Source organism: Gorilla gorilla, chromosome 19 (assembly GCF_029281585.2).
Source record: "Gorilla gorilla gorilla isolate KB3781 chromosome 19, NHGRI_mGorGor1-v2.1_pri, whole genome shotgun sequence".
NCBI classification, from domain to species: Eukaryota; Metazoa; Chordata; class Mammalia; order Primates; family Hominidae; genus Gorilla; species Gorilla gorilla.
Window position 1 is genome coordinate 110,879,412 of NC_073243.2, and position 23,472 is coordinate 110,902,883.

General features: G+C 57.2%; 1 protein-coding gene across 2 annotated transcripts in view; it reads left to right on the top strand.

Moving 5' to 3' along the window:
* The first annotated feature begins 8,828 nt into the window (after positions 1-8,828).
* TERT (telomerase reverse transcriptase) overlaps positions 8,829-23,472 on the top strand; it is a 42,021-nt gene continuing 27,377 nt past the window's right edge. Inside the window, exons 1-3 of one of the 2 annotated variants that reach the window (XM_019013021.4) lie at positions 8,829-9,126; positions 9,231-10,584; positions 22,016-22,211. In XM_019013021.4, coding sequence (XP_018868566.3) covers positions 8,908-9,126; positions 9,231-10,584; positions 22,016-22,211 — 1,769 coding nt within the window. In that variant the 5' untranslated portion in view covers positions 8,829-8,907. The remainder of the gene's footprint in view (positions 9,127-9,230; positions 10,585-22,015; positions 22,212-23,472) is intronic. The other variant, XM_055366887.2, reaches the window with a different exon arrangement.

Here is a 23,472-nt window from a genome sequence, read left to right on the forward strand (position 1 = left end):
GAATTAACCAAAGAAGTGAAAGATCTCTACAATGAAAACTATAAAACATTGATAAAAGAAATTGAAGAGGGCACAAAAAAAGAAAAGATATTCCATGTTCATGGATTGGAAGAATAAATACTGTTAAAATGTCCATACTACCCAAAGCAATTTACAAATTCAATGCAATCCCTATTAAAATACTAATGACGTTCTTCACAGAAATAGAAGAAACAATTCTAAGATTTGTACAGAACCACAAAAGACCCAGAACAGCCAAAGCTATCCTGACCAAAAAGAACAAAACTGGAAGCATCACATTACCTGACTTCAAATTATACTACAAAGCTATAGTAACCCAAACTACATGGTACTGGCATAAAAACAGATGAGACATGGACCAGAGGAACAGAATAGAGAATCCAGAAACAAATCCATGCATCTACAGTGAACTCATATTTGACAAAGGTGCCAAGAACATTCTTTGGGGAAAAGATAATCTCTTCAATAAATGGTGCTGGAGGAACTGGATATCCATATGCAAAATAACAATACTAGAACTCTATCTCTCACCATATACAAAAGCAAATCAAAATGGATTAAAGGCTTAAATCTAAAACCTCAAACTTTGCAACTACTCAAAGAAAACACTGGAGAAACTCTCCAGGACATTGGAGTGGGCAAAGACTTCTTGAGTAATTCCCTGCAGGCACAGGCAACCAAAGCAAAAACAGACAAATGGGATCACATCAAGTTAAAAAGCTTCTGCCCGGCAAAGGAAACAATCAACAAAGAGAAGAGACAACCCACAGAATGGGAGAATATATTTGCAAACTATTCATCTAACAAGGAATTAATAACCAGTATATATAAGGACCTCAAACTACTCTATAAGAAAAACACCTAATAAGCTGATTTTCAAAACTAAGCAAAAGATCTGGGTAGACATTTCTCAAAAGAAGTCATACAAATGGCAAACAGGCATCTGAAAATGTGCTCAACACCACTGATCATCAGAGAAATGCAAATCAAAACTACTATGAGATATCATCTCACCCCAGTTAAAATGGCTTTTATTCAAAAGACAGGCAATAACAAATGCCAGTGAGGATGTGGATAAAAGGAAACCCTTGGACACTGTTGGTGGGAACGGAAATTGCTACCACTATGGAGAACAGTTTGAAAGTTCCTCAAAAAACTAAAATTAAAGCTCCCATACAGCAATCCCATTGCTAGGTATATACTCCAAAAAAGGGAATCAGTGTATCAACAAGCTATCTCCACTCCCACATTTACTGCAGCACTGTTCATAGCAGCCAAGGTTTGGAAGCAACCTCAGTGTCCATCAACAGACGAATGGAAAAAGAAAATGTGGTGCACATACACAATGGAGTACTATGCAGCCATAAAACAGAATGAGATCCTGTCATTTGCAACAGCATGGGTGGCACTGGTCAGTATGTTAAGTGAAATAAGCCAGGCACAGAAAGACACACTTTTCATGTTCTCCCTTACTTGTGGGAGCAAAAATTAAAACAATTGACATAGAAATAGAGGAGAATGGTGGTTCTAGAGGAGTGGGGGACAGGGTGACTAGAGTCAACAGTAATTTATTGTATGTTTTAAAATAACTAAAAGAGTATAATTGGATTGTTCGTAACACAAAGAAAGGATAAACGCTTGAGGGTGATAGATGCCCCGTTTACCCTGATGTGATTATTACACATCGTACGCCTGTATCAAAATATCTCATGTATGCTATAGATATAAACCCTACTATATTAAAAATTAAAATTTTAATGGCCAGGCACGCTGGCTCATGCCCGTAATCCTAGCACTTTGGGAGGCCGAGGTGGGTGGATCACCTGAGGTCAGGAGTTTGAAACCAGTCTGGCCACCATGATGAAACCCTGTCTCTACTAAAGATACAAAAATTAGCCAGGCGTGGTGGCACATACCTGTAGTCCCAACTACTCAGGAGGCTGAGACAGGAGAATCGCTTGAACCTGGGAGGCGGAGGTTGCAGTGAGCCGAGATCATGCCACTGCACTGCAGCCTGGGTGACAGAGCAAGACTCCATCTCAAAACAAAAACAAAAAAAAGAAAATTAAAATTTTAATTTTTATGTACCCTATAAATATATACTCTACTATATTAGAAATTAAAAATTAAAACAATTATAAAAGGTAATTAACCACTTAGTCTAAAATAAGAACAATGTATTGTGGGGTTTCTAGCTTCTGAAGAAGTAAAAGTTATGGCCACAATGGCAGAAATGTGAGGAGGGAACAGTGGAAGTTACTGTTGTTAGACGCTCATACTCTCTGTAAGTGACTTAATTTTAACCAAAGACAGGCTGGGAGAAGTTAAAGAGGCATTCTATAAACCCTAAAACAACCGCTAATAATGGTGAAAGGTAATCTCTATTAATTACCAATAATTACAGATATCTCTAAAATCGAGCTGCAGAATTGGCACATCTGATTACACTGTGTTTTTGTGCCCGTCTTGTTTCTTCCACCTCTCACTCACGGTGCTTTTTTTCTTGCATGCTTGGAGATTGTCGATTGCGTGTTCGTGTTTGGTTAAACTTAGTATGTATGAATCCTGAAACGAAAAATGTTGGTGATTTCCTCCAGAAGAATTAGAGTACCTGGCAGGAAGCAGGTGGCCCTGTGGACCTGAGCCACTTCAATCTTCAAGGGTCTCTGGCCAAGGCCCAGGTGCAAGGCCTGATGACCCGAGGGCAGGAAAGCTCGGGTGGGAAGGGGCGATGAGAAGGCTGCCTCGCTGGTGAGCAGCGCATGAAGTGCCCTTATTTACGCTTTGCAAAGATTGCTCCGGATGCCATCTGGAAAAGGCGGCCGGCGGGAATGCAAGGAGTCAGAAGCCTCCTGCTCAAACCCAGGCCAGCAGCTATGGCGCTCACCCGGGCGCGTGCCAGAGGGAGAGGAGTCAAGGCACCTCGAAGTATGGCTTAAATCTTTTTTTCACCTGAAGCAGTGACCGAGGTGTATTCTGAGGGAAGCTTGAGTTAGGTGCCTTCTTTAAAACAGAAAGTCATGGAAGCACCCTTCTCAAGGGAAAACCAGACGCCCGCTCTGCGGTCATTTACCTCTTTCCTCTCTCCCTCTCTTGCCCTCGCGGTTTCTGATCGGGACAGAGTGACCCCCACGGAGCTTCTCCGAGCCCCTGCTGAGGACCCTCTTGCAAAGGGCTCCACAGACCCCCGCCCTGGAGAGAGGAGTCTGAGCCTGGCTTAATAACAAACCAGGATGTGGCTGGGGGCGGACAGCGACGGTGGGATTGAAAGACTTAATTCCATGAGTAAATTCAACCTTTCCACATCCGAATAGATAATTTTATCTTACTATTTTCTTAAATTTCATCAAATAACATTCAGGAGTGCAGAAATCCAAAGGCGTAAAACAGGAACTGAGCTATGTTTGCCAAGGTCCAAGGATTTAATAACCATGTTCAGAGGGATTTTTCGCCCTAAGTACTTTTTATTGGTTTTCATAAGGTGGCTTAGGGTGCAAGGGAAAGTACACAAGGAGAGGACTGGGCGGCAGGGCTATGAGCACGGCAAGGCCACCGGGGAGAGAGTCCCCAGCCTGGGAGGCTGACAGCAGGACCACTGACCGTCCTCCCTGGGAGCTGCCACATTGGGCAACGCGAAGGCGGCCACGCTGTGTGTGACTCAGGACCCCATACCGGCTTCCTGGGCCCACCCACACTAACCCAGGAAGTCACGGAGCTCTGAATCTGTGGAAACGAACATGACCCTTGCCTGCCTGCTTCCCTGGGTGGGTCAAGGGTAATGAAGTCGTGTGCATGAAATGGCCATGTAAATTATACGACTCTACTGATGGGGACCGTTCCTTCCATCATTATTCATCTTCACCCCTAAGGATTGAATGATTCCAGCAACTTCTTCAGGTGTGACAAGCCATGACAAAACTCAGTACAAACACCATTCTTTTACTAGGCCCACAGAGTGCGGCCCACACCCCTGATGTATTAGAGTCCAGGAGAGATGAGGCTGCTTTCAGCCACCAGGCTGGGGTGACAACAGCGGCTGGAACAATCTGTTCCTTTAGACTAGTAGACCCTGGGAGACAGGACCCTGAGGCTGCCCCGGCAGGCAGTCCCCCAGATTCTAGGGCCTGGTTGCTGCTTCCCGAGGGCGCCATCTGCCCTGGAGACTCACCCTGGGGTGCCACACTGAGGCCAGCCCTGTCTCCACACCCTCTGCCTCCAGGCCTCAGCTTCTCCAGCAGCTTCCTAAACCCTGGGTGGGCCGTGTTCCAGCGCTGCTGTCTCACCTGTCCCACTGTGTCTTGTCTCAGCAATGTAGCTCGCACGGTTCCTCCTTACATGGGGTGTCTGTCTCCTCCCCCAACACTCACATGCGTTGAAGGGAGGAGGTTCTGCGCCTCCCAGACTGGCTCCTCTGAGCCTGAACCTGGCTCGTGGCCCCCGACGCAGGTTCCTGGCGTCCGGCTGCACGCTGACCTCCATTTCCAGGCGCTCCCCCTCTCCTGTCATCTGCCGGGGCCTGCCGGTGTGTTCTTCTGTTTCTGTGCTCCTTTCCACGTCCAGCTGCGTGTGTCTCTGCCCGCTAGGGTCTCGGGGTTTTTATAGGCACAGGACGGGGGCGTGGTGGGCCAGGGCGCTCTTGGGAAATGCAACATTTGGGTGTGAAAGTAGGAGTGCCTGTCCTCACCTAGGTCCACGGGCACAGGCCTGGGGATGGAGCCCTCACCAGGGACCCGCCCTTCTCTGCCCAGCACTTTCCTGCCCCCCTCCCTCTGGAACACAGAGTGGCAGTTTCCACAAGCACTAAGCATCCTCTTCCCAAAAGACCCAGCATTGGCACCCCTGGACATTTATCCCACAGCCCTGGGAATTCACGTGACTATGCACATCATGTACAAACTCCCGTCCACGACCGACCCCCGCTGTTTTATTTTAATAGCTACAAAGCGGGGAAATCCCTGCTAAAATGTCCTTTAACAAACTGGTTAAACAAACGGGTCCATCCGCACGGTGGACAGTTCCTCAGCAGTGAAGAGGAACATGCCGTTTAGAAAGCCTGCAGGCATCTCAAGGGAATTATGCTGAGTCAAAACTGCCACCTCCATGGGATATATACGCAACATGCTCAAAAAGAAAGAATTTCACCCCATGGCAGGGGAGTGGTTAGGGGGGTTAAGGACGGTAGGGGCAGCAGCTGGGGGCTACTGCACGCACCTTTTACTAAAGCCAGTTTCCTGGTTCTGACGGTATTGGCTCAGTTATGGGAGACTAACCATAGGGGAGTGGGGATGGGGGAACCCGGAGGCTGTGCCATCTTTGCCATGCCCGAGTGTCCTGGGCAGCATAATGCTCTAGAGATGCCCACGTCCTGATTCCCCCAGACCTGTGGACAGAACCCGCCCGGCCCCAGGGCCTTTGCAGGTGTGATCACCGCGAGGACCCTGAGGTCCGGGATCCTTTGGGATTACCTGCAGGCCCGAAAAGTAATCCAGGGGTTCTGGGAGGAGGCGGGTAGGAGGGTCAGAGGGGGGCAGCCTCAGGACGATGGAGGCAGTCAGTCCGAGGCTGAAAAGGGAGGGGGGGCCTCGAGCCCAGGCCTGCAAGCGCCTCCAGAAGCTGGAAAAAGCGGGGAAGGGACCCTCCATGGAGCCTGCAGCAGGAAAGCACAGCTGGCCCTTAGCTCACCAGGGCCCATCGTGGACCTCCGGCCTCTGTGCCATAGGAGGGCACCCGTGCTGCCCTTCTAGCACGAAGTGTGTGGGGATTTGCAGAAGCAACAGGAAACCCATGCACTGTGAATCTAGGATTATTTCAAAACAAAGGTTTACAGAAACATCCAAGGACAGGGCTGAAGCGCCTCCAGGCAAGGGCAGGGCAGGCACGAGTGATTTTATTTAGCTATTTTATTCTATTTACTTACTTTCTGAGACAGAGTTATGCTCTTGTTGCCCAGGCTGGAGTGCAGTGGCATGATCTTGGCTCACTGCAACCTCTGTCTCCTGGGTTCAAGCAATTCTCGTGCCTCAGCCTCCCAAGTAGCTGGGATTTCAGGCGTGCACCACCACACCCGGCTAATTTTGTATTTTTAGTAGAGATGGGCTTTCACCATGTTGGTCAGGCTGATCTCAAACTCCTGACCTCAGGTGATCCGCCCACCTCAGCCTCCCAAAGTGCTGGGATTACAGGCATGAGCCACTGCACCTGGCCTATTTAACCATTTTAAAACTTCCCTGGGCTCAAGTCACACCCACTGGTAAGGAGTTCATGGAGTTCAATTTCCCCTTTACTCAGGAGTTACCCTCCTTTGATATTTTCTGTAATTCTTCGTAGACTGGGGATACACCGTCTCTTGACATATTCACAGTTTCTGTGACCACCTGTTATCCCATGGGACCCACTGCAGGGGCTGCGATGCCCCCACCCTGCCAGCAGCTGGGAGGCTGCAGGCTTCAGGTCCCAGTGGGGTTGCCATCTGCCAGTAGAAACCTGATGTAGAATCAGGGCGCAAGTGTGGACACTGTCCTGAATCTCAATGTCTCAGTGTGCGCTGAAACATGTGGAAATTAAAGTCCATCCCTCCTACTCTACTGGGATTGAGCCCCTTCCCTATCCCCCCCAGGGGCAGAGGAGTTCCTCTCACTCCTGTGGAGGAAGGAATGATACTTTGTTATTTTTCACTGCTGGTACAGAATCCACTGTTTCATTTGTTTGTTTGTTTGTTTTGTTTTGAGAGGGGGTTTCACTCTTGTTGCTCAGGCTGGAGGGAGTGCAATGGTGCGATCTTGGCTTACTGCAGCCTCTGCCTCCCAGGTTCAAGTGATTCTCCTGCTTCGGCCTCCCATTTGGCTGGGATTACAGGCACGCGCCACCATGCCCAGTTAATTTTTTGTATTTTTAGTAGAGACGGGGGTGTGGGGGGGGTTCACCATGTTGGCCAGGCTGGTCTCGAACTTCTGACCTCAGATGATCCACCTGCCTCCACCTCCTAAAGTGCTGGGATTACAGGTGTGAGCCACCATGCCCAGCTCAGAATTTACTCTGTTTAGAAACATCTGGGTCTGAGGTAGGAAGCTCACCCCACTCAAGTGTTGTGGTGTTTTAAGCCAATGATAGAATTTTTTTATTGTTGTTAGAACATTCTTGATGTTTTACACTGTGATGACTAAGAAATCATCAGCTTTTCAAAGACAGACTAACTGCACCCATAATACTGGGGTGTCTTCTGGGTATCAGCGATCTTCATTGAATGCTGGGAGGCGTTTCCTCGCCATGCACATGGTGTTAATTACTCCAGCATAATCTTCTGCTTCCATTTCTTCTCTTCCCTCTTTTAAAATTGTGTTTTCTACGTTGGCTTCTCTGCAGAGAACCAGAGTAAGCTACAACTTAACTTTTGTTGGAACAAATTTTCCAAACCGCCCCTTTGCCCTAGTGGCAGAGACAATTCACAAACACAGCCCTTTAAAAAGGCTTAGGGCTCACTAACGGGATTTCTAGAAGAGCGACCTGTAATCCTAAGTATTTACAAGAAGAGGCTAACCTCCAGCGAGTGTGACAGCCCAGGGAGGGTGCGAGGCCTGTTCAAATGCTAGCTCCATAAATAAAGCAATTTCCTCCGGCAGTTTCTGAAAGTAGGAAAGGTTACATTTAAGGTTGCGTTTGTTAGCATTTCAGTGTTTGCCGACCTCAGCTACAGCATCCCTGCAAGGCCTCGGGAGACCCAGAAGTTTCTCGCCCCTTAGATCCAAACTTGAGCAACCCGGAGTCTGGATTCCTGGGAAGTCCTCAGGGGTCCTGCGGTGGTGCCGGGGCCCCAGGTCTGGAGGGGCCCAGTGGCCGTGTGGCTTCTACTGCTGGGCTGGAAGTCGGGCCTCCTAGCTCTGCAGTCCGAGGCTTGGAGCCAGGTGCCTGGACCCCGAGGCTGCCCTCCTCCCTGTGCGGGCGGGATGTGACCAGATGTTGGCCTCATCTACCAGACAGAGCGCCGGGGCCCAGGGTCAAGGCCGTTGTGGCGGGTGTGAGGCGCCCGGTGCGCGGCCAGCAGGAGCGCCTGGCTCCATTTCCCACCCTTTCTCGACGGGACCGCCCCGGTGGGTGATTAACAGATTTGGGGTGGTTTGCTCATGGTGGGGACCCCTCGCCGCCTGAGAACCTGCAAAGAGAAATGACGGGCCTGTGTCAAGGAGCCCAAGTCGCGGGGAAGTGTTGCAGGGGGGCACTCCGGGAGGTCCCGCGTGCCCGTCCAGGGAGCAATGCGTCCTCGGGTTCGTCCCCAGCCGCGTCTACGCGCCTCCGTCCTCCCCTTCACGTCCGGCATTCGCGGTGCCCGGAGCCTGACGACCCGCGTCCGGACCTGGAGGCAGCCCTGGGTCTCCGGATCAGGCCAGCGGCCAAAGGGTCACCGCACGCACCTGTTCCCAGGGCCTCCACATCACGGCCCCTCCCTTGGGTTACCCCACAGCCTAGGCCTATTCGACCCCTCTCCGCTGGGGCCCTCGCTGGGGTCCCTGCACCCTGGAAGCGGGAGCGGCGCGAGGGCGGGAAGCGCGGCCCAGACCCCCGGGTCCGCCCGGAGCAGCTGCGCTGTCGGGGCCAGGCCGGGCTCCCAGTGGATTCGCGGGCACTGACGCCCAGGACCGCGCTTCCCACGTGGCGGAGGGACTGAGGACCCGGGCACCCGTCCTGCCCCTTCACCTTCCAGCTCCGCCTCCTCCGCGCGGACCCCGCCCCCGTCCCGACCCCTCCCGGGTCCCCGGCCCAGCCCGCTCCGGGCCCTCCCAGCCCCTCCCCTTCCTTTCCGCGGCCCCGCCCTCTCCTCGCGGCGCGAGTTTCAGGCAGCGCTGCGTCCTGCTGCGCACGTGGGAAGCCCTGGCCCCGGCCGCCCCCGCGATGCCGCGCGCTCCCCGCTGCCGAGCTGTGCGCTCCCTGCTGCGCAGCCACTACCGCGAGGTGCTGCCGCTGGCCACGTTCGTGCGGCGCCTGGGGCCCCAGGGCTGGCGGCTGGTGCAGCGCGGGGACCCGGCGGCTTTCCGCGCGCTGGTGGCCCAGTGCTTGGTGTGCGTGCCCTGGGACGCACGGCCGCCCCCCGCCGCCCCCTCCTTCCGCCAGGTGGGCCTCCCCGGGGTCGGCGTCCGGCTGGGGTTGAGGGCGGCCGGGGGGAACCAGCGACATGCGGAGAGCAGCGCAGGCGACTCAGGGCGCTTCCCCCGCAGGTGTCCTGCCTGAAGGAGCTGGTGGCCCGAGTGCTGCAGAGGCTGTGCGAGCGCGGCGCGAAGAACGTGCTGGCCTTCGGCTTCGCGCTGCTGGACGGGGCCCGCGGGGGCCCCCCCGAGGCCTTCACCACCAGCGTGCGCAGCTACCTGCCCAACACGGTGACCGACGCACTGCGGGGGAGCGGGGCGTGGGGGCTGCTGCTGCGCCGCGTGGGCGACGACGTGCTGGTTCACCTGCTGGCACGCTGCGCGCTCTTTGTGCTGGTGGCTCCTAGCTGCGCCTACCAGGTGTGCGGGCCGCCGCTGTACCAGCTCGGCGCTGCCACTCAGGCCCGGCCCCCGCCACACGCTAGGGGAACCCGAAGGCGTCTGGGATGCGAACGGGCCTGGAACCATAGCGTCAGGGAGGCCGGGGTCCCCCTGGGCCTGCCAGCCCCGGGTGCGAGGAGGCGCGGGGGCAGTGCCAGCCGAAGTCTGCCGTTGCCCAAGAGGCCCAGGCGTGGCGCTGCCCCTGAGCCGGAGCGGACGCCCGTTGGGCAGGGGTCCTGGGCCCACCCGGACAGGACGCGTGGACCGAGTGACCGTGGTTTCTGTGTGGTGTCACCTGCCAGACCCGCCGAAGAAGCCACCTCTTTGGAGGGTGCGCTCTCTGGCACGCGCCACTCCCACCCATCCGTGGGCCGCCAGCACCACGCGGGCCCCACATCCACATCGCGGCCACCACGTCCCTGGGACACGCCTTGTCCCCCGGTGTACGCCGAGACCAAGCACTTCCTCTACTCCTCAGGCGACAAGGAGCAGCTGCGGCCCTCCTTCCTACTCAGCTCTCTGAGGCCCAACCTGACTGGCGCTCGGAGGCTCGTGGAGACCATCTTTCTGGGTTCCAGGCCCTGGATGCCAGGGACTCCCCGCAGGTTGCCCCGCCTGCCCCAGCGCTACTGGCAAATGCGGCCCCTGTTTCTGGAGCTGCTTGGGAACCACGCGCAGTGCCCCTACGGGGTGCTCCTCAAGACGCACTGCCCGCTGCGGGCTGCGGTCACCCCAGCAGCCGGTGTCTGTGCCCGGGAGAAGCCCCAGGGCTCTGTGGCGGCCCCCGAGGAGGAGGACACAGACCCCCGTCGCCTGGTGCAGCTGCTCCGCCAGCACAGCAGCCCCTGGCAGGTGTACGGCTTTGTGCGGGCCTGCCTGCGCCGGCTGGTGCCCCCAGGCCTCTGGGGCTCCAGGCACAACGAACGCCGCTTCCTCAGGAACACCAAGAAGTTCATCTCCCTGGGGAAGCATGCCAAGCTCTCGCTGCAGGAGCTGACTTGGAAGATGAGCGTGCGGGACTGCGCTTGGCTGCGCAGGAGCCCAGGTGAGGAGGTGGTGGCCGTCGAGGGCCCAGGCCCCAGAGCTGAATGCAGTAGGGGCTCAGAAAAGGGGGCAGGCAGAGCCCTGGTCCTCCGGTCTCCTTCGTCACGTGGGCACACGTGGCTTTTCGCTCAGGACGTCGAGTGGACACGGTGATCTCTGCCTCTGCTCTCCCTCCTGTCCAGTTTGCATAAACTTACGAGGTTCACCTTCACGTTTTGATGGACACGGAGTTTCCAGGCGCCGAGGCCAGAGCAGTGAACAGAGGAGGCTGGGCGCGGCAGTGGAGCCGGGTTGCCGGCAATGGGGAGAAGTGTCTGGAAGCACAGGCGCTCTGGCGAGGGTGCCTGCAGGTTACCTATAATCCTCTTCGCAATTTCAAGGGTGGGAATGAGAGGTGGGGATGAGAACCCCGTCTTCCTGGGGGTGGGAGGTAAGGTTTTGCAGGTGCACGTGGTCAGCCAATATGCAGGTTTGTGTTTAAGATTTAATTGTGTGTTGACGGCCAGGTGCGGTGGCTCACGCCTGTAATCCCAGCACTTTGGGAAGCTGAGGCAGGTGGATCACCTGAGGTCAGGAGTTTGAGACCAGCCTGACCAACATGGTGAAACCCTATCTGTACTAAAAATACAAAAATTAGCTGGGCATGGTGGTGTGTGCCTGTAATCCCAGCTACTTGGGAGGCTGAGGCAGGAGAATCACTTGAACCCAGGAGGCGGAGGTTGCAGTGAGCTGAGATTGTGCCATTGCACTCCAGCCTGGGCGACAAGAGTGAAACTCTGTCTTAAAAAAAAAAAAAAAGTGTTCGTTGACTGTGCCAGGACAGGGTAGAGGGAGGGAGATAAGACTGTCCTCCAGCACAGATCCTGGTCCCATCTTTAGGTATGAAGAAGGCCACATGGGAGCAGAGGACAGCAGATGGCTCCACCTGCTCAGGAAGGGACAGTGTTTGTGGGTGTTCAGGGGATGGTGCTGCTGGGCCCTGCCGTGTCCCCACCCTGTTTTTCTGGATTTGATGTTGAGGCACCTCCGCTCCAGCCCCCTTTTGGCTCCCAGTGCTCCCAGGCCCTACAGTGGCAGGTAGAAGAAGTCCCGATTTCACCCCCTCCCCACAAACTCCCAAGACATGTAAGACTTCCGGCCATGCAGACAAGGAGGGTGACCTTCCTGGGGCTCTTTTTTTCTTTTTTTCTTTTTATGGTGGCAAAAGTCATATAACATGAGATTGGCACTCCTAACACGGTTTTCTGTGTACAGTGCAGAATTGCTAACTCGGCGGTGTTTACAGCAGGTTGCTTGAAATGCTGCGTCTTGCGTGACTGGAAGTCCCTACCCATCGAATGGCAGCTGCCTCACACCTGCTGCAGCTCAGGTGGACCACGCCGAGTCAGATAAGCGTCATGCAACCCAGTTTTGCTTTTTGCGCTCCAGCTTCCTTCGTTGAGGAGAGTTTGAGTTCTCTGATCAGGACTCTGCCTGTCATTGCTGTTCTCTGATTTCAGATGAGGTCACAATATGCCCCTGGCTTGTGCAGGGAGTGAGGCGTGGTCCCCGGGTGTCCCTGTCACGTGCAGGGTGAGTGAGGCGTTGCCCCCGGGTGTCCCTGTCACGTGCAGGGTGAGTGAGGCGCGGCCCCCGGGTGTCCCTGTCCCGTGCAGGGTGAGTGAGGCGCGGCCCCCGGGTGTCCCTGTCACGTGCAGGGTGAGTGAGGCGTGGCCCCCGGGTGAGTGAGGCGCTGTCCCCGGGTGTCCCTGTCCCGTGCAGGGTGAGTGAGGCGCGGCCCCCGGGTGTCCCTGTCACGTGCAGAGTGAGTGAGGCGCGGCCACCGGGTGTCCCTGTCACGTGCAGGGTGAGTGAGGCGCGGCCCCCGGGTGAGTGAGGCATGGCCCCCGGGTGTCCCTGTCCCGTGCAGGGTGAGTGAGGCGCGGCCCCCGGGTGTCCCTGTCACGTGTAGGGTGAGTGAGGTGTGGCCCCCGGGTGAGTGAGGTGTGGCCCCCAGGTGTCCCTGTCCCGTGCAGGGTGAGTAAGGCGCTGTCCCCGGGTGTCCCTGTCCCGTGCAGGGTGAGTGAGGCGCTGTCCCCGGGTGTCCCTGTCACGTGCAGGGTGAGTGAGGCGCAGCCCCCGGGTGTCCCTGTCCCGTGCAGGGTGAGTGAGGCGCGGCCCCCGGGTGTCCCTGTCCCGTGCAGGGTGAGTGAGGCGCGGCCCCCGGGTGTCCCTGTCCCGTGCAGGGTGAGTGAGGCGCGGCCCCCGGGTGTCCCTGTCCCGTGCAGGGTGAGTGAGGCGCGGCCCCCGGGTGTCCCTGTCCCGTGCAGGGTGAGTGAGGCGCGGCCCCCGGGTGTCCCTGTCACGTGCAGAGTGAGTGAGGCGCGGCCCCTGGGTGTCCCTGTCACGTGCAGGGTGAGTGAGGCGCCCCCGGGTGAGTGAGGCGCTGCCCCCGGGTGTCCCTGTCACATGCAGGGTGAGTGAGGCGCGGCCCCCGGGTGTCCCTGTCACGTGCAGGGTGAGTGAGGCGTGGCCCCCGGGTGTCCCTGTCACGTGCAGGGTGAGTGAGGCGTGGCCCCCGGGTGAGTGAGGCATGGCCCCCGGGTGTCCCTGTCCCGTGCAGGGTGAGTGAGGCGCGGCCCCCGGGTGTCCCTGTCACCTGCAGGGTGATTGAGGCGTGGTCCCCGGGTGAGTGAGGCGTGGCCCCCGGGTGTCCCTGTCCCGTGCAGGGTGAGTGAGGCGCTGTCCCCGGGTGTCCCTGTCACGTGCAGGGTGAGTGAGGCGCAGCCCCTGGGTGTCCCTGTCACCTGCAGGGTGATTGAGGCGTGGTCCCCGGGTGAGTGAGGCGTGGCCCCCGGGTGTCCCTGTCCCGTGCAGGGTGATTGAGGCGCGGCCCCCGGGTGTCCCTGTCACATGCAGGGTGATTGAGGCGTGGTCCCCGGGTGAGTGAGGCGTGGCCCCCGGGTGTCCCTGTCCCGTGCAGGGTGAGTGAGGCGCTGTCCCCGGGTGTCCCTGTCACGTGCAGGGTGAGTGAGGCGCGGTCCCCGGTTGTCCCTGTCACGTGCAGGGTGAGTGAGGCGTGGCCCCCGGGTGAGTGAGGCGCTGTCCCCGGGTGTCCCTGTCCCGTGCAGGGTGAGTGAGGCGCGGCCCCCGGGTGTCCCTGTCACGTGCAGGGTGAGTGAGGCGTGGCCCCCGGGTGTCCCTGTCCCGTGCAGGGTGAGTAAGGCGCTGTCCCCGGGTGTCCCTGTCCCGTGCAGGGTGAGTGAGGCGCTGTCCCCGGGTGTCCCTGTCACGTGCAGGGTGAGTGAGGCGCGGCCCCCGGGTGTCCCTGTCCCGTGCAGGGTGAGTGAGGCGCGGCCCCCGGGTGTCCCTGTCCCGTGCAGGGTGAGTGAGGCGCGGCCCCCGGGTGTCCCTGTCCCGTGCAGGGTGAGTGAGGCGCGGCCCCCGGGTGTCCCTGTCCCGTGCAGGGTGAGTGAGGCGCGGCCCCCGGGTGTCCCTGTCACGTGCAGAGTGAGTGAGGCGCGGCCCCTGGGTGTCCCTGTCACGTGCAGGGTGAGTGAGGCGTGGCCCCCGGGTGAGTGAGGCGCTGCCCCTGGGTGTCCCTGTCACATGCAGGGTGAGTGAGGCGCGGCCCCCGGGTGTCCCTGTCACGTGCAGGGTGAGTGAGGCGTGGCCCCCGGGTGTCCCTGTCACCTGCAGGGTGATTGAGGCGTGGTCCCCGGGTGAGTGAGGCGTGGCCCCTGGGTGTCCCTGTCCCGTGCAGGGTGAGTGAGGCGCGGCCCCCGGGTGTCCCTGTCACCTGCAGGGTGATTGAGGCGTGGTCCCCGGGTGAGTGAGGCGTGGCCCCCGGGTGTCCCTGTCCCGTGCAGGGTGAGTGAGGCGCAGCCCCCGGGTGTCCCTGTCCCGTGCAGGGTGAGTGAGGCGCTGTCCCCGGGTGTCCCTGTCACGTGCAGGGTGAGTGAGGCGCAGCCCCTGGGTGTCCCTGTCACCTGCAGGGTGATTGAGGCGTGGTCCCCGGGTGAGTGAGGCGTGGCCCCCGGGTGTCCCTGTCCCGTGCAGGGTGATTGAGGCGCGGCCCCCGGGTGTCCCTGTCACGTGCAGGGTGATTGAGGCGTGGTCCCCGGGTGAGTGAGGCGTGGCCCCCGGGTGTCCCTGTCCCGTGCAGGGTGAGTGAGGCGCTGTCCCCGGGTGTCCCTGTCACGTGCAGGGTGAGTGAGGCATGGCCCCCGGGTGTCCCTGTCACGTGCAGGGTGAGTGAGGCGCGGTCCCCGGTTGTCCCTGTCACGTGCAGGGTGAGTGAGGCGTGGCCCCCGGGTGAGTGAGGCGCTGTCCCCGGGTGTCCCTGTCCCGTGCAGGGTGAGTGAGGCGCGGCCCCCGGGTGTCCCTGTCATGTGTAGGGTGAGTGAGGTGTGGCCCCCGGGTGAGTGAGGTGTGGCCCCCGGGTGTCCCTGTCCCGTGCAGGGTGAGTAAGGCGCTGTCCCCGGGTGTCCCTGTCCCGTGCAGGGTGAGTGAGGCGCTGTCCCCGGGTGTCCCTGTCACGTGCAGGGTGAGTGAGGCGCGGCCCCCGGGTGTCCCTGTCCCGTGCAGGGTGAGTGAGGCGCGGCCCCCGGGTGTCCCTGTCCCGTGCAGGGTGAGTGAGGCGCGGCCCCCGGGTGTCCCTGTCCCGTGCAGGGTGAGTGAGGCGTTGCCCCCGGGTGTCCCTGTCACGTGCAGGGTGAGTGAGGCGCTGTCCCCGGGTGTCTCTGTCACGTGTAGGGTGAGTGAGGCGCGGCCCCTGGGTGTCCCTGTCAGGTGCAGGGTGAGTGAGGCGTTGCCCCCGGGTGTCCCTGTCCCGTGCAGGGTGAGTGAGGCGCCATCCCCGGGTGTCCCTGTCACATGCAGGGTGAGTGAGGCGCGGCCCCCCGGGTGTCCCTGTCCCGTGCAGGATGAGTGAGGCGCGGCCCCCGGGTGTCCCTGTCACGTGCAGGGTGAGTGAGGCGCGGCCCCCAGGTGTCCCTCTCATGTGTAGGGTGAGTGAGGCGCTGTCCCCGGGTGTCCCTGTCATGTGCAGGGTGAGTGAGGCGCTGTCCCCAGGTGTCCCTGTCAGGTGTAGGGTGAGTGAGGCGCTGTCCCCGGGTGTCCCTGTCACGTGTAGGGTGAGTGAGGCACGGTCCCCGGGTGTCCCTGTCACATGTAGGGTGAGTGAGGCACTGTCCCCAGGTGTCCTTGGCTTTTGCTCACTTGAGCTTGCTCCTGAATATTTGCTCTTTCTATAGCCACAGCTGCGCCGGTTGCCCATTGCCTGGGTAGATGGTGCAGGCACAGTGCTGGTCCCCAAGCCTGTCTTTTCTGATGCTCGGCTCTTCTTGGTCACCTCTCCGTTCCATTCTGCTACGGGGACACAGGACTGCAGGCTTTCGCCTCCCGCCTGCCAGGCACTGCAGCCACAGCTTCAGGTCCGCTTGCCTCTTTTGGGCCTGGCTTGCTCACCACGTGCCCGCCACATGCATGCTGCCAATACTCCTCTCCCAGCTTGTCTCATGCCAAGGCTGGACTCTGGGCTGCCTGTGTCTGCTGCCACGTGTTGCTGGAGATGTCCCAGAAAGGGTTGTCTGTGGCCTGAAGGAAAGCAAGTCACCCCAGCCCCCTCACTTGTCGTGTTTTCTCCCAAGCTGCCCCTCTGCTTGGCCCCCTTGGATGGGTGGCAACACTTGTCACCTTATTCTGGGCACCTGCCGCTCATTGCTTAGGCTGGGCTCTGCCTCCAGCCGCCCCCTCACATGGATTGACATCCAGCCACAGGTTGGAGTGTCTCTGTCTGTCTCCTGCTCTGAGACCCACGTGGAGGGCCGGTGTCTCCGCCGGCCTTTGTCAGATTTCCCTCTTGGGTCTTAGTTTTGAATTTCACCGATTTACCTCTGACGTTTCTATCTTTCCATTGTATGCTTTCTCTTGGTTTATTCTTTCATTCCTTTTCTAGCTTCTTAGTTTAGTCATGCCTTTCCCTCTAAGTGCTGCCTTACCTGCACCCTGTGTTTTGATGTGAAGTAATTTCAACATCAGCCAGTTTCAAGTGTTCTTAAAATACTTAAAAGTGTTAATACTTCTTTTAAGTATTCTTATTCTGTGACTTTTTTCTTTGTGCATGCTGTGTTTTGACGTGAAATCATTTTGATATCAGTCACTTTTAAGTATTCTTTAGCTTATTCTGTGATTTCTTTGAGCAGTGAGTTATTTGAACATTGTTTATGTTCAAGATACGTAGAGTATCAAGATACGTAGAGTATTTTAAGTTATCATTTTATTATCGATTTCTAACTCAGTTGTGCAGTGGTCTGTATAATACCAATTATTTGCTTTGTGATCTAGTGTGTGCATGATTTCCAGAACTGTCCATTGTAAATTTGACATCCTGTCAATAGTGGGCATGCATGTTCACTATATCCAGCTTATTAAGGTCCTGTGCAAGGCTTCTGTCTCCTTCTAGATGCATGAAATTCCAAGAAGGAGGCCATAGTCCCTCACATGGGGGATGGGTCTGTTCATTTCTTCTCGTTTGGTAGCATTTATGTGAGGCATTATTAGGTGCATGCACGTGGTAGAATTTTTATCTTCCTGATGAGTGAATCTTTTGTAGACTTCTATGTCTCTAGTAATCTAGTAATTCTTTTTTTAAATTGCTCTTAGTACTGCCACACTGGGCTTCTTTTGATTAGTATTTTCCTGCTGTGTCTGTTTTCTGCCTTTTATATATATATATATATATATTTTTTTTTTTTTTGAGACAGAGTCTTGCTGTGTCGCCCAGGGTGAGTGCAGTGGTGTGATCATAGGTCAGTGTAACCTTTACCTTCTGGCCTGAGCCATCCTCTCACCTCAGCCTCCTGAGTAGCTGGAACTGCAGACACGCACCGCTACACCTGGCTAATTTTTAAATTTTTTCTGGAGACAGGGTCTTGCTGTGTTGCCTAGGCTGGTCTCAAACTCTTGGACTGAAGGGATCCATCTACCTCGGCTTCCCAAAGTGCTGAATTACAGGCATGAGCCACCGCGCCTGGCCTAATTTTCAACACTTTTATATTCTTATAGTGTAGGTATGTCCTATTAGCAGCATGTAGGTGAATTTCCAATCCAGTCTGACAGTCGTTGTTTAACTGGATAACCTGATTTATTTTCGTTTTTTTGTCACTAGAGACCTGTCTGGTGCACTCTGATTCTCCACTTGCCTGTTGCGTGTCCTCGTTCCCTTGTTTCTCACCACCTCTTGGGTTGCCGTGTGCGTTTCCTGCCGAGTGTGTGTTGATCCTGTCGTTGCCTCCTGGTCACTGGGCATTTGCTTTTATTTCTTTTTGCTTAGTGTTACCCCCTGATCTTTTTGTTGTCGTTGTTTGCTTTTGTTTATTGAGACAGTCTCACTGTGTCACCCAGGCTGGAGTGTAATGGCGCAATCTCGGCTCACTGCAACCTCTGCCTCCTCGGTTCAAGCAGTTCTCATTCCTCAACCTCATGAGTAGCTGGGATTACAGGCGCCCACCACCACGCCTGGCTAATTTTTGTATTTTTAGTAGAGATAAGGTTTCACCATGTTGGCCAGGCTGGTCTCAAACTCCTGACCTCAAGTGATCTGCCCGCCTTGGCCTCCCACAGTGCTGGGATTACAGGTGCGAGCCACCGCGCCCGGCATACCTTGATCTTTTAAAATGAAGTCTGAAACATTGCTACCCTTGTCCTGAGCAATAAGACCCTTAGTGTATTTTAGCTCTGGCCAACCCCCCCCCAAGCCTGTGTGCTGTTTTCCCTGCTGACTTAGTTCTATCTCAGGCATCTTGACACCCCCACAAGCTAAGCATTATTAATATTGCTTTCCGTGTTGAGTGTTTCTTTAGCTTTGCCTCCGCCCTGCTTTTCCTCCTTTGTTCCCCGTCTGTCTTCTGTCTCAGGCCCACAGTCTGGGGTCCCCTTCCTTGTCCTTTGCGTGGTTCTTCTGTCTTGTTATTGCTGGTAAACCCCAGCTTTACCTGTGCTGGCCTCCATGGCATCTAGCGACGTCCAGGGACCTCTGCTTATGATGCACAGATGAAGATGTGGAGACTCACCAGGAGGGCGGTCATCTTGGCCCGTGAGTGTCTGGAGCACCACGTGGCCAGCGTTCCTTAGCCAGTGAGTGACAGCAACGTCCGCTCGGCCTGGGTTCAGCCTGGAAAACCCCAGGCATGTCGGGATCTGGTGGCTCCGTGGTGTCGAGTTTGAAATCGCGCAAACCTGCGGTGTGGCGCCAGCTCTGACGGTGCTGCCTGGCAGGGGAGTGTCTGCTTCCTCCCTTCTGCTTGGGAACCAGGACAAAGGATGAGGCTCCCAGCTGTTGTCGCCCAACAGGAGCATGACGTGAGCCATGTGGATAATTTTAAAATTTCTAGGCTGGGCGTGGTGGCTCACGCCTGTAATCCCAGCACTTTGGGAGGCCGAGGCGGGTGGATCACGAGGTCAGGAGGTCGAGACCATCCTGGCTAACATGATGAAACCCCATCTGTACTAAAAACACAAAAATTAGCTGGGCATGGTGGCGGGTGCCTGTAATCCCAGCTACTCGGGAGGCTGAGGCAGGAGAATCGCTTGAACCAGGGAGTTGGAAGTTGCAGTGAGCTGACATTGTGCCACTGCACTCCAGCCTGGCAACACAGCGAGACTCTGTCTCAAAAAAAAAAAAAAAAATTCTAGTAGCCACATTAAAAAAGTAAAAAAGAAAAGGTGAAATTAATGTAATAATTTATTTGACTGAAGCCCAGCATGTCCACACCTCATCATTTTAGGGTGTCATTGGTGGGAGCGTCACTCACAGGACATTTGACGTTTTTTGAGCTTTGTCTGCGGGATCCCGTGTGTAGGTCCCGTGTGTGGCCATCTCGGCCTGGACCTGCTGGGCTTCCCGTGGCCATGGCTGTTGTACCGGATGGTGCAGGTCCGGGTTGAGGTCGCCAGGCCCTGCGGTGAGCTGGATGTGCGGTGTCCGGATGGTGCACATCTGGGATGAGGTCGCCAGGCCCTCAGTGAGCTGGATGTGCGGTGTCCGGATGGTGCACATCTGGGATGAGGTCGCCAGGCCCTCAGTGAGCTGGATGTGCAGTGTCCAGATGGTGCACGTCTGGGGTGAGGTCGGCAGGCCCTGCTGTGAGCTGGATGTGTGGTGTCCGGATGGTGCAGATCTGGGGTGTGGTCGCCAGGCCCTTGGTGAGCTGGATTTGTGGTGTCCGGATGGTGCAGATCTGGGGTGAGGTCACCAGGCCCTGCGGTGAGCTGGATGTGCGGTGTCTGGATGGTGCAGGTCTGGAGTGAGGTCGCCAGACGGTGCCAGACCGTGCGGTGAGCTGGATGTGCGGTGTCCAGACGGTGCAGGTCCGGGGTGAGGTCGCCAGGCCCTGCTGTGAGCTGGATGTGCGGTGTCCGGATGGTGCAGATCCAGGGTGAGGTCGCCAGGCCCTGCTGTGAGCTGGATGTGCGGTGTCCGGATGGTGCAGATCCAGGGTGAGGTTGCCAGGCCCTGCTGTGAGTTGGATGTGGGGTGTCCGGATGCTGCAGGTCCGGGGTGAGGTCGCCCGGCCCTGCTGTGAGCTGGATGTGCGGTGTCTGGATGGTGCAGGTCCGAGGTGAGGTCGCCAGGCCCTGCTGTGAGCTGGATGTGCGGTGTCCGGATGGTGCAGATCCAGGGTGAGGTCGCCAGGCTCTGCTGTGAGCTGGATGTGCGGTGTCCGGATGGTGCAGATCCAGGGTGAGGTTGCCAGGCCCTGCTGTGAGTTGGATGTGGGGTGTCCGGATGCTGCAGGTCCGGGGTGAGGTCGCCCGGCCCTGCTGTGAGCTGGATGTGCGGTGTCTGGATGGTGCAGGTCCGGGGTGAGGTCGCCAGGCCCTGCTGTGAGCTGGATGTGCGGTGTCCGGATGGTGCAGGTCCGGGGTGAGGTCGCCAGGCCCTGCTGTGAGCTGGATGTGTGGTGTCCGGATGGTGCAGATCCAGGGTGAGGTTGCCAGGCCCTGCTGTGAGTTGGATGTGGGGTGTCCGGATGCTGCAGGTCCGGGGTGAGGTCGCCCGGCCCTGCTGTGAGCTGGATGTGCGGTGTCTGGATGGTGCAGGTCTGGGGTGAGGTCGCCAGGCCCTGCTGTGAGCTGGATGTGTGGTGTCTGGATGGTGCAGGTCTGGAGTGAGGTTGCCAGGCCCTCGGTGAGCTGGATATAGGGTGTCCGGATGGTGCAGGTCTGGGGTGAGGTAGCCAGACCCTGTGGTGAACTGGATGTGCGGTGTCTGGATGGTGCAGGTCTGGAGTGAGGTCGCCAGGCCCTCGGTGAGCTGGGGGTATGGAGTCCGGATGATGCAGGTCTGGGGTGAGGTCGCCAGGCCCTGCGGTGAACTGGATGTGCGGTGTCTGGATGCTGCAGGTCCGGGGTGAGTTCGCCAGGCCCTCAGTGAGCTGGATGTGCGGTGTCCCCGTGTCCAGATGGTGCAGGTCCAGGGTGAGGTCGCCAGGCCCTTGGTGGGCTGGATGTGCCGTGTCCGGATGGTGCAGGTCTGGGGTGAGGTCGCCAGGCCCTTGGTGGGCTGGATGTGTGGTGTCCGGATGCTGCAGGTCCGGCGTGAGGTCGCCAGGCCCTTGGTGAGTTGGATGTGCGGTGTCTGGATGGTGCAGGTCCGGGGTGAGGTAGCCAAGGCCTTCGGTGAGCTGGATATGAGGTGTCCGGATGGTGCAGGTCCGGGGTGAGGTCACCAGGCCCTGCGGTTAGCTGGATGTGCGGTGTCCAGATGGTGCAGGTCCGGGGTGAGGTCACCAGGCCCTGCAGTTAGCTGGATGTGCGGTGTCCAGATGGTGCAGGTCCGGGGTGAGGTCGCCAGGCCCTGCTGTGAGCTGGATGTGCTGTGTCCGGATGGTGCAGGTCCGGGGTGAGGTCCCCAGGCCCTGCGGCGAGCTGGATGTGCTGTATCCGGATGGTGCAGGTCCGGCGTGAGGTCGCCAGGCCCTGCGGTGAGCTGGATGTGCTGTATCCGGATGGTGCAGGTCCAGGGTGAGGTTGCCAGGCCCTGCGGTGGGCTGGATGTGCGTTGTCCGGATGGTACAGGTCCGGAGTGAGGTCGCCAGGCCCTGCGGTGAGCTGGATGTGTGGCGTCTGGATGCTGCAGGTCCGGGGTGAGTTCGCCAGGCCCTCGGTGAGCTGGATATGCGGTGTCCCCGTGTCCGAATGGTGCAGGTCCAGGGTGAGGTCGCCAGGCCCTTGGTGGGCTGGATGTGCCGTGTCCGGATGGTGCAGGTCTGGGATAAGGTCGCCAGGCCCTTGGTGAGCTGGATGTATGGTTGTCTGCATGGTGCAGGTCTGGGGTGAGGTCGCCAGGCCCTTGGTGGGCTGGATGTGCGGTGTCTGGATGGTGCAGGTCCGGGGTGAGGTCACCAGGCCCTCGGTGATCTGGATGTGGCGTGTCCTTCTCGTTTCAGGGGTTGGCTGTGTTCCAGCCGCAGAGCACCGTCTGCGTGAGGAGATCCTGGCCAAGTTCCTGCACTGGCTGATGAGTGTGTACGTCGTCGAGCTGCTTAGGTCTTTCTTTTATGTCACGGAGACCACGTTTCAAAAGAACAGGCTCTTTTTCTACCGGAAGAGTGTCTGGAGCAAGTTGCAAAGCATTGGAATCAGGTACTGTATCCCCACGCCAGGCCTCTGCTTCTCGAAGTCCTGGAACACCAACCCCGCCTCAGCGTGCGCCTGTCTCCACTTGCCGGTGCTTCCCTGGCTGTGCAGCTCTGGGCTGGGAGCCAGGGGCCCCGTCACAGGCCTGGTCCAAGTGGATTCTGTGCAAGGCTCTGACTGCCTGGAGCTCACGTTCTCTTACTTGTAAAATCAGGAGTTTGTGCCAAGTGGTCTCTAGGGTTTGTAAAGCAGAAGGGATTTATATTAGATGGAAACACTACCACTAGCCTCCTTGCCTCTCCCTGGGATGTGGGTCTGATTCTCTCTCTCTCTCTTTTTTCTTTTTTTTTTTTTTTGAGATGGAGTCTCACTCTGTTGCTCAGGCTGGAGTGCAGTGGTGTAATCTTGGCTCACTGCGACCTCCACCTCCTGGGCTTAAGCGATTCTCCAGCCTCAGCCTCCTAAGTAGCTGGGATTACAGGCACCTGCCACCACGCCTGGCTAATTTTTTTACTTTTAGGAGAGACGGGGTTTCACCATGTTGGCCAGGCTGGTCTCGAACCCCTGACCTCAGGTGATCCACCCACCTTGGCCTCCCAAAGTGCTGGGTTTACAGGCTAAGCGACTGTGCCCAGCCCCTGATTCTCTTTTAATTCATGCTGTTCTGTATGAATCTTTAATCTATTGGATTTAGGTCATGAGAGGATAAAATCCCACCGACTTGGCGACTCACTGCAGGGAGCACCTGTGCAGGGAGCACCTGGGGATAGGAGAGTTCCACCATGAGCTAACTTCTAGCTGGCTGCATTTGAATGGCTGTGAGATTTTGTCTGCAATGTTTGGCTGATGAGAGTGTGAGATTGTGGCAGATTCAAGCTGGATTTGCATCAGTGAGGGACTGGAGCGCTGGTCTGGGAGATGCCAGCCTGGCTGAGCCCAGGCCGTGGTATTAGCTTCTCCGTGTCCCACCCAGGCTGACTGTGGAGGGCTTTAGTCAGAAGATCAGGGCTTCCCCAGCTCCTCTGCACACTCGAGTCCCTGGGGGGCCTTGTGACACCCCATGCCCCAAATCAGGATGTCTGCAGAGGGAGCTGGCAGCAGACCTCGTCAGAGGTAACACAGCCTCTGGGCTGGGGACCCCGACGTGGTGCTGGGGCCATTTCCTTGCATCTGGGGGAGGGTCAGGGCTTTCCCTGCGGGAACAAGTTAATACACAATGCATGTTACTTAGACTTTACACATATTTAATGGTGTGCGACCCAACATG